The sequence below is a fragment of the Cibotium barometz genome, chromosome 41 (assembly GCF_041138505.1).
Source record: "Cibotium barometz isolate CiBa-2024 chromosome 41, ASM4113850v1, whole genome shotgun sequence".
Taxonomy (NCBI): Eukaryota; Viridiplantae; Streptophyta; class Polypodiopsida; order Cyatheales; family Cibotiaceae; genus Cibotium; species Cibotium barometz.
In genome coordinates this window covers 31,633,128-31,646,447 of record NC_141086.1, presented here as the reverse complement: position 1 = coordinate 31,646,447, position 13,320 = coordinate 31,633,128, and the positions used below count along the sequence as shown (strand labels likewise).

The 13,320-nt window shown below is 47.4% G+C and overlaps 1 protein-coding gene across 1 annotated transcript in view; it reads right to left on the bottom strand.

Moving 5' to 3' along the window:
* Positions 1 to 12,349: 12,349 nt before the first annotated feature.
* LOC147614862 (uncharacterized) overlaps positions 12,350 to 13,320 on the bottom strand; it is a 43,951-nt gene continuing 42,980 nt past the window's right edge. Inside the window, exon 9 of the mRNA XM_086779994.1 lies at positions 12,350 to 12,805. Coding sequence (XP_086636120.1) covers positions 12,350 to 12,805 — 456 coding nt within the window. The remainder of the gene's footprint in view (positions 12,806 to 13,320) is intronic.

The window sequence follows — 13,320 nt, the reverse complement described above, 5'->3', positions numbered from 1 at the left end:
TGGTCCATTTGCCCAATGGTCACATGCTGGGGGCTCGCCTACACGTATCCAAGGGAGCTTTGAGTATGGGTCCTGCTCGGTCACTCAAAGATTGGCTTATTTTCAGACAGCTGCCCCCAGAGGCCCGGGCGAGGAGCCTCACTAGGATACGGGGTAGGGACAGGCCTCGACTTTGACACTTCCATCCCCCCGGAGTGGCTGGCCCCAACCCTGGACCCTCCCCCCCCCGACAATCAATACTAGGCATGGCATACCTTTGGCCATCCATGGCACTGATGAGAGCTCCACCTTACTCACTTTCTCTATCGGACAACATGGCTGACTTGAGAGAGCAGAGCCTGTCCACCAACCTCGACATTTCCCAGTATGGCATACGTCTCGTGGACTTATTTGGAAAGTACAAGCTTTGGGAATGGGGGATTATCCTAGAATACAAAGGACCACACTACTAAAATTTAGGAGAGTTACTATTTTTGTCCCGACTCCGATGGAAATTCTGTTCATGTCATTACATCTCGAATTGAGCAAATACCAAGAGTTAGGAAAGTGCCTATGACAGAATGTCTACTAGTTGGGATATTTTTAGAGGTAAAGATTATGGGAGAACCCATCTCTTAGATTGGGACATCTGGCAAGAAAGTGGATCAAAGTGAGACAAGTGGCCTCACACTTGTCAGAAAGTGGATCAAAGTGAGACAAGTGGCCTCACACTTGTCACTCCAGCTATTGTGTGGCTCTCCACTTGTGATTGTAGCCTTCTCTTGCCATTTTAGCTCATGGGAGGCCCAAATCTATAAATTGGAGCCCTCTCTCTTTATTACGAGAGGCTCTCTTGCTGCACACTAGCCTCTACCACTGTTACAGGCTGCCCTAATGATGGCTACTCTCTTTCTCTCTCTCTTGAAGGCTGCCCATGAAGAATACCGACTATTAAGGACTGTTTTGGAGGCTTTCCATGTGCATGAGTGGCACATAGACCCTCCACCAGCCAAGGTCTAAAAGAGAGATTTTGGCATTTGTGGATTTGGGAGGATCGTCCTCTCATGCAACTCCAATGGGACTCGGGGGAGTGGACATGGCATGACCTATATGACATTGAGGAGGCTCCTAGCACCCCTTCTTTGCTTGCACCACACGGCTCGGCCACAAGATTCAGATGCCAAAGATTGAGGGCACCCCAGTAGTAGCAAGACACTGGCAGTCTCAAGTCCTCCCTCAGTTTCTCTCAAATTTCTGGAAGAGGTTGTGGGACATTTTTTGGCCATGAAAGATCACTCTGTTTTTGTGGCAGTTGGCGCATTAGAGCCTAGTGCAGTTGGCACTTGGCTTGCCATATGACATAGGCCAGCAGTCCCTTCGAGGTGTGGCCATCTCCAGGAGTCCCGGAGTTATTGTCTTTGGGATTGCCTGAAGGCTTAGCAAGTTTGGCAGTGGATTTTTCACATTTTCACTATGGACCAAGTCCCCTCCTACACAATTATGTGGGGCACAGTTGCTTGGGCGCCACAGAGGCCAAGGCCATCATGGCATACGAGGAGGGTGGGGGATTTGCCCTTCGGGTCTCTCATCTTTGTATTTCTCATAGTCACAAGGGACGGGGGACAGTGACGGGGGACGGGGACGGGACGGGACGGGGGACAGCCATAAGTAGGGAACAGGGACAGGGGAGGGAACGGCACTCAAAAAATACTTTTTTTTTTAAATTTTTCTACTCTACACTTATTCTACTTTGGAAGTACATCAAAATGAGCACAAATTTACACTAAAATGGTAAGCTTTTGAGTCATATTAATAATTAAGTAGATACAAAATGAGTCATGACTCAACAGTCAGGACTCAGCAATCAGGACTAAGCCTTAAGGAGGCAGAATACATGGATGGACTCAAATGAGTCAATGACAAAAAAGTGCTGAAGACTAGAGGCTAGAGGCTAGAGCTAAGTAGTAAGGCCCATGAATCATGATCCATGAAAGATCATCCACGTGAAGTGCTCGCCTCATGGTCATGGGTAGCTTGTGCCAAAGAAGCATCAAGCTCATCCTCAGTCTCATCCTCACTGGCATGCTGCTCCTGCACCTCATCCTCTTGTTGCTCTTCTTGTTGACTCATCTCCCACTCGGTGAAGGAATCTGCCTTCTTGGTCATGCTCTTGCAAAGCATTCGCAAGTTCGCGCTGACAAAGACAAGGTCATTGGCACGCTCTACCCCGAGTCGGTTCCTCTTCCTAGAGGCAATGTGGCTGTAGGTACTCCAAAGTTACTCCAAGCAAGAGGAGCTGACGGCCTGACTAAGTATGTGGATGGCAAGCTGCTGCAGCTCCGGTCCATCTGAACCAAAGTCGTCCTACCATAGAGCAGCGCCAACTTTGGAGCGGTCAACCTGTGCATCATGACAGCCATAGGAGCCATGAAATGACCTGTACATCGAAAGCTGGTCCCTGATCTTGCGCCTAACCGATGCATCAGGCACAAGACGATCCAAGATGATCCTCCATCCAGCGCTCACCTCCCGGTTGCTCTCCTGCTTGTTGCCTTGGAATTTTGGGTCCACCACATAAGCTGCTGCATGCAATGGAGAGTAGTAGGAATTCCACCTTCCTAGACACAAGGCATGGATCTCGTATCTGTCTTCGTCAGGCACGAAGTCTTTCAACTTCTCTATCATGCGATCCATGGCCTCGTAGACCTTGCCTATGCATGGTTGCATAGCGTCTACAATCCTCAATAGGTGGACTATGGGCCTCACCATAGCATTTGTGGTCTTCACACGCTCCCACCAAGAGGCGTCATCCGCCCATAGCCTACATTCTTGGCCAGTGTTTGTATGGGACTCTTGCATGGCGACAAACTCGTCTCTAAGGAAAAGCCCCCTCAAAGCACCGCTACAATCCTTCAACAGGCCCAACATGAGAAAGTTGTAGGCAAACCGGGTGTCGGAATATTTGAGGAGAGAGAGACAAGACCTCTTGTTTAACTCATGCCGAAGTCTTTGGTGGTTGAGGACAAAGGAGACCATGGTGTTGGCCTCCTCAATGAGCGGGCTGATCCATGGTAATGCCCCGATGTCCTTGAGGAGGTTGTTTAGGCAATAACCCCAACAAAAGGACACCGTGACATGTCCATATATACCTTGGAGAATAGCTCCCGCCACCCTATTGGAAGGCTCCCCATCCGCAACAAAGCCCACTACATGCTCGGGGCCAACGATCTCCATGGTGGTAGCCCACTCCGCCGCAAGCACATCCGCGCTCTTCCCAGTGCCTGATGCATCATGAGATGAGATGAAGTACATCTCTCCGCGGGAATATGCAACCATGCCGTGAATACTCCTCTTACGGGTGTCACTCCATCCATCCACAATGAGGGAGACTCCGTTCCTCTCCCATTGCCGCTTTGTGTTGTCGGCCGCTTGCTCTACAATGCGCTTCTCCTTCTCGAGCAATGTAGTGTGCAAGCTCTCGGATGAGGGGGGCGTATAGGTTGAGCCATACTCCCCAATCTTCTTAACCATGACCTTGAAGTATTCCGACCTATTCAAGAAAGTAATTTACTAATGAGAAGGAGACTAGGATGATGAAAACATGAATGATGAAATGGCAATGATCGATTGCACTTACCTAGCCGCTTGAAAGGCAATGTGGTTGTGGAAGAAGAAGCGGGCCACTGCCATATTCACCTCCTCCTTCAACTTGGGGTTCCAATTCTCCCCAAGTGTAGATTGTGGCTGTGGGCCACGTAATGATTGAGAGGACGTGGAGATGGAGGGTGCCGGTGTCGTGGATGGAGTAACATTCCGACTTGATGGTGAAGGTGATGGTGTGCATAATCCCGATCCACCACATGACTCCATTGTAGAGGCTTGAGTTCCTCTCCCCATCGTCGCGGGATCCACGGCCACTCGTGGTGTCCTTCTTGTCGCTTCGACCGCTTCGTAGAAGCTAAGCTTGTCAAGAAGTTCCCGTCTCTTCTCGGGCGTGACATTCGTGCAAAACCTCACCTCATGCCCACTCTCATGCAAGAGGTGGGCTCGCACTTTGTCGGCGCCACCCGTTTGCCGGTACGAGCAAAGCTTGCATACCCATGGCCGAGAACCGCCTCCATGAACGGATGTGGTGTAGTTAACCTCCTCCCACCATGTCCATCTCGTTGTCCTACGAGAAGCCCCGGCACGTGAGGAGGATGCCATGGTTGAAGATGGCTTGACTCTTGAGCCTTGAGGAATGAGAGAGAGAGAGAGAGAGAGAGAGAGAGAGAGAGAGTCTAGATTCTAGAATCTAGATAGTAGGGCGGTGGGCCGCGGGCCTCGTGTGAGAGCCTAGAGCTTGGAACTTGGAAGTTGGAAGAGAGAAGAAGCTTGAGCCTTGAAAGCTTGAGCCTTGAGAGTTGTGAACTTGTGTGTGCTTGTAGCCTTGTAGAGGCTTGTTCTTATATAGATAGGCAAGAGAGAGAGAGAGGAAAGCCTCAAGGGCAAGAGAGAGAGAGAGGGCCAAGCCTCAAAGAGCAAGAGCCAACAGCCATAAACGGCTAGGAGAGAGAGATCCCATTTTATTCAGAAAGCCACATCCCCTACGCCAAATCTTTGAGGCAGCAGACCAGCGCATACTGGGGAGACTCATTCTAGACATACAGCGTCACAGAGACATCGTTTTACAGGCTCAGACAGCTCCAGAGGGGGGACGACAGACACAGATTACTACATTTTTTCAGAGATCCACCCCACTCCCAGCCCCTACACAGCAAGGAATTACTCTCCAGAGAGCAGAGACACTCAGAGCCCGCAGGAGACAGAGGACACCTGGCTTTCGGACACCACGCCTATACCAAAGAGAGATGACAGAGATCAGAGCTCAGTTTCATAGAGAGGGTGCGGAGCGACTGGCTCGCTTCAGAGCACACCCAGGCATGTTGTGGACACCCCCTTCATTGATGTATACCATTTTATACCCCCAGTATGGTACAGGATGGAGCTAGCTAGGTTGCATATCATGATTGTATACTCCATGCATATAGCTTTGCATTCTCCTAGTAGTAGAGCTCCATCCCCTCCCCCACTCATTGTACTTATTGCACACCCAGATTCAGCTTTTTAGTTCAGTACTTTTTCATTTTGTTGGGATGACAGAGGATACCCCACACAGGTACACTGATTTGTCTCATAGGCCAAGTTCGGTCTTTTGGAAGATGTTAATAAAATCTCTCTCTCTCTCTCTCTCTCTCTCTCTCTCTCTCTCTCTCTCTCTCTATATATATATATATATATATATATATATATATATATATTCACACCCTATAAGGGTTTCTGTTTACCTTCCATTTCCAGTTTCATTTTCTAGGTGCCAGTAGTATCATCTTTATTTTTCATTTTCTGGGTTTTTTTATCCAGACATTGTATCAGATCCACCATGATATAACTTTTGGTCTCATAGGTCATTATGGCCTTTTGAAGACGTTAATATAACATTTCATTTCTCTCTCTCTCTCTCTCTCTCTCTCTCTCTCTCTCTCTCTCTCTCTTCCAAACAGTGTATCAGATGTCACATGGTTGTAACTTTGGTCTCGTAGGTCACTTTGGCCTTTTGAAGATGTTAATATAACATTTCATTTCTCTCTCTCGCGCGCGCCAGTTTTGTATCACCCCAATGAGATAGCTATGTTTATGTTTTTTTTCTGTTTTATTTTCCATTCCATGATGAGATATCCCATCGATATTATTGTCTCACTTTGGTCTCATAGGCCCATTGGGTCTTTAGTAGATGCTTAATCTCTCTCTCTCTCTCTCTCTCTCTCTCTCTCTCTCTCTCTCTCAAACATCGACATATGATCAGGGACATTTCGGGCACAACACCAGACGCGAGTACAGGAGAGACGACAGCTGGAACCATTGATCTGGCGGCCATCTTGCATATCATTACAACTGCGCTGACATGTATGACATATTTATCACCCCCCCCCCTCACCACAGGATGGAGCTGACTAGGAGCATGCCTGCATTAAGCATTGTTGTATCACCCTCACATATAGTTGTGCATTTACCCCAATAGTGCTTCCATCCTTATATATGTACATACATCTCGACCTCACAGTAGCAGTTTTCTTCCAGTTGTTGTATTATGCACTGAGCACCATCTGATACTCAGAGATACCATATACATTGTACATGGTTTTGTCTCATAGGCCAGTTCTCTTTGGCCTGAGAGAGACATTAATACAATCTTTCTTTCTTTCTTTCTCCCCCCTACACTTATCACAGATCCTAGCCTTTGGGAAGCCTATGCACGAGAGTTGTATGATGTGCCACACCAACCTATACCACAAATGTCACACATCCCTAGGCCTACATCATCTTATCTCTTCAATTCCCCCAATGTCACTAGGGCTCTTAAAAAGTTGCATAATGGGAGAGTAAAAGATCATGAGGATCTACGCGCGGAACAGTTTGCCCACGGGCACCACGTATTGGCTCCCATTCTTGCCAGTCTTTTTACTAGAGCACTCTGTGAAGGCTTCCCACCCTCCTGGACTACCAACACCATTGTCCCCATCCACAAAGCAGAAGACCCCACGAACCCAAGTAACTACAGGACTATCATGATTGGTCACACAATGGCCAAAATCTATGGGATAGTACTAGAGGACATGATGAGTTCTATGGCAGAGAGGATGGGAAACAGAGCATCATGCCAGGCAGGCTTCAGGAGAAACTTCTCCATGCTGGACCAAATCTATACTGTACGGGGCTATCATAGAGGAGGCAAGGTCCTCAAAGAGACGTGTGTATTGTTGCTTTGTGGATTTCCACAAAGCCTTTGACTCCATCCCTCAATCCCGCCTCATAGGACGCTTGCAGCAGCTCTAGTTCTCACATGAGATGATATGGGGTGTGATGGCACTATATGAGGCAGTACTTGGCCGAGTACATGCACCCGGTGGGACCTCGAGAGATATATGTAGCACTATTGGGGTTAAGTGGCGCTGTCCACTCTCACCTACACTCTTTTTGGCCTATACATTGATGAGATCGCAGTATTTGTGGATAGTTTCGGAGGTAGAGGTTCACCATTGGCTCAGACAGTCGTGCCCATATTGCTATATGCTAACGACATTGTCTTGATCTCAGATTCAGCCGAGGGTTTACAGAAACACTTAAATGCATCGGACAGATTTTGCAGGGAGAGAGACCTTATGGTCAATTTGGGAAAAACCAAGGTTATGGTCTTCAACACATCTTATGTAGTTGCCTCACGATTTTCTTTCATATACAGAGATGCCCCAATGGAGATTGTGCAGAAGTATGTGTATCTAGGAGTCACTTTTATAGGCCCTTTGTTCTGCATGACCCCAGCTGCCACTGACCGACTTGCGAGGGGACACGCCTCCCTAGCCCATATGGAGAGACAGTGTTTCCAAGCACATTTCCAAGAACCTCGCACTAAGTGCTGGCTCTTTGATACTCTAGTACGACTAGCAGCTATGTATGGTGCAGTCTTTTGGGGGCCAAGCCTAGGAAAAAATCACTGGAAGAGCGTAGAGAGGCTACAAGTGATGATGTTGTCACACATGATTAGGAGTAAGCCATCTGTACCACATGACATTCTACATGCAGAGTTTGGGGTGGCCCCATTGGTTACAGATGCCCTTTTTCAGACTGTCACTTATATTCAGCATGTATACACGCTTGACAAGGATGCTTCCCACGACTAGCACTAGAGTCCTCTATGCAATTACCGACAAGGATCGCCTCCCGCGAGAGGGAGAGGGAGTGATTGAGACAAGCTGGCCTTCCCTCCTCCTCAACAACATGGCCACCACCATTACCGACACATGCATGGTACTCTAAGGTAGTCGATTGGTTTCATGCACATGGCATACAGATGGACTGTCTCCCCCCCCTTGATCTCTCACGACAGGAGATCAACCAGATCATCCAATTAGATCTACTTGGGCTACACATACACCAAACATGGGTGTCTTCGTCAGCGATTGGTAAGAAGTGTGTTCTACAGAGATCACTTCTTGAGACTCTCCGAGGATGGATTCTTTGAGATCCCGGGATACATACAGATAGACATGTCACATGCTGTGCGTATCACGATCGGCCAGCTTAGGGTATCGTCCCACCACCTCAGAGTAGAAACTGGCAGAGCTGAGGATATCCCACATGAGGAGAGGATATGCATAGTATGCACCACAGGAGCAGTAGAGAATGAGGCCCATTATATGTTCAGTTGCCTAGCTTACTAGGAGATACAGGGGAGATTTCACTACCTCTTCCGAGAGGGATTCGGACCGCTCACACGGGTGATACAGTTTGAGGATCAAAGGTGCTTGGGCATGTACTTGATGGAGCTCAGACGACATAGGGATGCAGTGTTGAGGCAGCATGCTGAGAGAGCGCCCCGGCTCCAACAGGACACCTCACAAAGAGCCATCACAGATTTCTTTGTGGTACACACATCCACATCAGAATCCACTACCCACAACAGTTCCTCAACTACGACATCAGAGCCCCCCACCCATACCCACGCCCCAAAGGAGTTCTCAGCAAGAGAGCTCGATCCATTCTACGAGCCAAACGTCCCCAACCCAGAGCATCAGGTCCCTCCACCACAGACAAATTCGTGAGGTTCTCCCCCAACATGACACGCTCCCATCACAGAGCCTTGACATTCACTCCACCATCAGATCGGTTCTGGCCGAGGCGGGTATCGTCATTAGCTGATTACAACATATCTCACTCTACACAGGATCATACGCTGATCACATGTACTGTCAGATGTTTTCACTTTACTTTTTCTTTCAGTTTTCCATGGCTCAGTATATCCATGGTACCATTGTATTACTTTTGGTCTCATAGGCCCTTGGGGTCTTCTGTAGACGTTAATATAACTTTCTTTCTTTCTCTAGGAGTTGAGCAGATGAGCAGAGAGACAAGGGGTCCGAGCTCAGGGACAAGCCGGTTGAGGAGATTCTCTACTTTGGATCATATCTTTACCCTCAGGGCTATCATTGAGGAAGGCAGAGCACATGGGAGGAGGATCTACTGTGGCTTTGTGGATTTCCGCAAGGCCTTTGACACAGTGCCCAGAGCTAGACTGATGCGCAGGCTGCAAGACTTGGGGGTTCCATGTGAGCTCATTTGGGGTATTATGGCACTTTATGAGACAGTAGTTGGGCAGGTGCGGAGTTCAGAGGGTCTCTCCCAGCCAGTACACTCCTCTCTCCCAGCCAGTACACTCCACTATAGGGGTGAAACAGGGCTGCCCGCTCTCGACTCTATTTGGACTATACATTGATGAGATCTCTGATTATATTGGGACACGAGGGGACAGAGGAGCCCAGTTGGCTGGCACTTGGATACCTCTGCTCTTATATGCTGATGATATTGTGCTTATAGCAGACTCACCAAGGGGTATGCAGAGGCACTTGGATACTTTACATGCTTATGCACAGGACAATGGGCTCTCAGTTAACCTTGGTAAGACCAAGGTTATGGTGTTTAACACTACAGCTCAGTGGATCTGGAGATCAGCGCCTATTTTCACATATGGGCAGGAGACAATGGAGTATGTTGACTCATACACATATCTTGGAATGGTGTTCACTGGAGGGCAGCACACGCCAAATTGACTAGAGGATATGCAGCACTAGGAGGTCTAGAGAGGATGTGCTCACAGGTACAGTTTCAGGAGCCACGCACTAAGCTGTGGCTTTTTGACACGCGGGTCACATCGGCTATGCTATATGGAGTACAGATCTGGGGGCCTAGCCTAGATCATCACAGTCGATCAGGTCGCACATACGATGGATGGAGATCGATGGAGAGACCACTTGTGTCCATGATCTCCAGGATGATTCGGGCTAAGGCCTCGGTACCCCATGAGATTATCAGAGCCGAGATGGGAGCACCCACCGATCGTAGTTGAGGCTCTTGCCAGATCAGTGTCCTTCATTCATAGCACCTGGGAGCTTCCCCGACACCGGTATGCACGACTTGCTTTAGAGTCCTCTCATCAGCTAGCCATGGAGGGAGACACTTCATGTTGGTATGCGCAGATAGCATCCTGGTTTGAGCTCCACGGGTTCAGTTTAGATAGACTTCCACCCTTCCAGTACTCTCTGGAGGCACCCTCTCTCACCTTGACACATTCTCAGATTAGTAGAGTCATCAGACAGGACCTCATTCAGTTGGACACTAGGAGGACATGGCTAGAGCCCTCGCAGGAGTTGGGGACGAAGATGGCTTTCTATAGAGACCATCTTCTCCGCACCACTGAGAATGGCTTTATAGGAGGACATGGCTAGAGCCCTCGTCGCAGGAGTTGGGGACGAAGATGGCTTTCTATAGAGACCATCTTCTCCGCACCACTGAGGATGGCTTTATACTTAGACGCTTTATACTTAGACCGAGCTACATGGAGTTGGGGACGAAGATGGCTTTCTATAGAGACCATCTTCTCCGCACCACTGAGGATGGCTTTATACTTAGACCGAGCTACATGGATACCCATCTGTCTCATGGATTGAGGTGTGCCATTGGGTAGATTCGCACCTCTTCACATCAGTGAGAGATAGATACAGGCAGATTTAGAGGCATACCTTCAGGGGATAGGATTTGTCCGATTTGTTGGATAGAGCCAGAGACGGAGGAGCACTACATCTGTCGCTGCACAGCATATTATGAGATTCGAGGGCGCTACCATTGCTAGAGTCATGGACTATTGTGATCAGCGATGTTTGGGTTTTTATCTCCTGGAGATCCGCAGGCTCAGAGAGTCCATTATCAGAAGCAGACGCCCGACTGGCAGGGAGTCCACACACAGACAGATTACTGACTTCTTTAGAGGGACTATCCGGGAGGACACACAGCCGACAACCCAGCAGTGGGCACCCCGTGGGACTCTAGTTGAGAGAGCTATCCAGTTGGGCAGATCCAGACGCCTAAGGGCCTACACCGGAGGATTCAGAGCATCATTGCGAGGCATCGGGCTCGTCCGACCAGGCATCTCACTATGGCAGATATCCAGGCCATCCGGCAGAGACCCATGCTAGAGCTCCTAGGATGATTACGACTCCAGCCATATACTGTTGTACTCACTCTCACTTTTGTACTCCCCCATATTCATGTATTCATGTATCCATGTACTCATGTACCCCATTTTGACTAGTAGCATTAGCTTCCCACTCTCCCTAGTTTTGCTGCTTCCGGATGCTCCCTACTGATGTATTGTAGGGCTAGATACTTACCTTCAGTTCTTTCTTTTCTTTTCCAGACAATATATCAGATGTCACATGGTTGTAACTTTGGTCTCATAGGTCACTTAGGCCATTTGAAGACGTTAATATAACATTTCATTTTATTTCATTTCATTTCTCTCTCTACCAATGCTCATACTTTTATCAATGGAGATTTACAAAGGTAATCAATGAGATCCCAACTATCATCATTGCATGGCGCATTGAGGGGTGGTGTCAAACACATTTGTGGCCACACAAGAGGAATTTGACAGAATGCCTATCACACGGAATAAATGCATCCTTAATGAATGCCCCTTGGAGTTATTGGATTAATGCACCAAACAAGGGATGACAATCAGACTTTGGAAGGTATTCCACGTGTAGAACAGAAAAGGACAGCAATGGGTTTCACAAGTGCTTAGAAAAGAATTATACAAAATGGACTAAGCCATTTTTGTTGTGTTGACTCAAAGTGAGCCTAAAAAAGATGTCAGGGCCACCACACACTAGCCTTGCATCTATCCGTGGTCAAGTGTCTCCTCCCAGTATAGGAGATTCTTGAATCAGACCAAACATGAGATTCTTTTCTTGGTATACAATGATCAACGATTACGGAGAGTCAGGTCTTAGAAAGCTGTCTGATGCTAAGCTATATCCTATTAGAGTCATGGTCAGAAGGACAAGCATTGGCATGTAGATCCTTCACAACATTTGCTGGATGAATCCATTTTGAGACTTTAAGATCAAATCACATTAATGTGATTGCTTACATGTAACTTCAAAATGGGCATTCAGAAGTTAATACAAAAAGCTGAAGCATGGCCTCTCCCACAACCCACTCCCAGCCACTGACAAATCAGCAAGAGGGCATGCCTCCCTGGAAAATTTGAATATAAAGGTGTGAATTTGATTATTTTGATGCTGGAAATTTTGAATATAAAGGTGTGAATCGTTGCCAGGAAGGAGTGTCTGGACGCCAATTCAGCCTGTAAAAGGCATCATGGAATCAGCCCGAGAATTTGCAAAGAGGAACAAATTAGGTCCTCCATTCTCTCTCTCTTCCATACAACTCAGGTCTGAAATGCTCTTTCCTTTCTTCCTCTCTCTACGGCAGACTATGAGCATCTAACAAGTGGAAAAGTGTATGTTCTGATACCACTGTTGGAATTAGAGATCTGAAAGGAAGAGAAATCTTGCCTGCGGAGAGTGCCATTAGGTGCATTCCCACAGGCTAGCAGAAGTTGATAATCGGAACTACATCCTTCATCACAAACGAGCAGTGAATCATGCATTGGAGCTATGCTGTCTGATACGAGGCTGTGATCATGTAGCATCTCCTTAGCTATAATCTCTTCTCCTAGCAAGGATACACTTGTCCCACAATCTACACTTGAGCTACTAGATTTCGGTAGCACTGAAGATTCACAACATGAGTCCGGATGATCAAGTTCTTCTTCAGAATTGGTTTCTTGTGATAGGTCCAATACATGAGTATCACCACCTCTACCGTAAACAAACAGAATGAAACTTTGATGACCAAGTGCTTCTCCAGCTGATATGCATTGCACAATCTGCAAAAAAACATGCAATTCAAAATGAGGATCCACAATTATTAACTTTTTTTGAGAGAGATTATATTCATCATTAGTGATAGATGATTGTTTGTCCAGCAGGGACATTAACAGTTTGAACACCGTCCTTCCCCAATCAAGTCAATTTTAACTTTTTATCATAGAGAGATTGGATACAAGTGTGTTTTAGTGACCACTACAAAGGATAACAATTTGAAAATGATAATCAACGCAAGGTGACAAAGCCGACAAGAATACTCAGTATCCAGCTGTCTGGAAAAGCTAGTAAAAACTGAAGCTGCCTAAGTATTTCGCATATGGATCAAAGGGGTCATGTGACAAAAGTAAGATTGACAAGAGCTTGCCGCAGATCCTACAAACCTTAGCCACCAAAGTAGGATGGGTTCATGACGACACTACTGACCCACTTCTATCATTGTTTAGTGGTCCAATGCATTGTTCTTGGTCGAGGAGCCTTGTCTTCTGTGTGTTTGCTTAACATGTGATTACCGTTA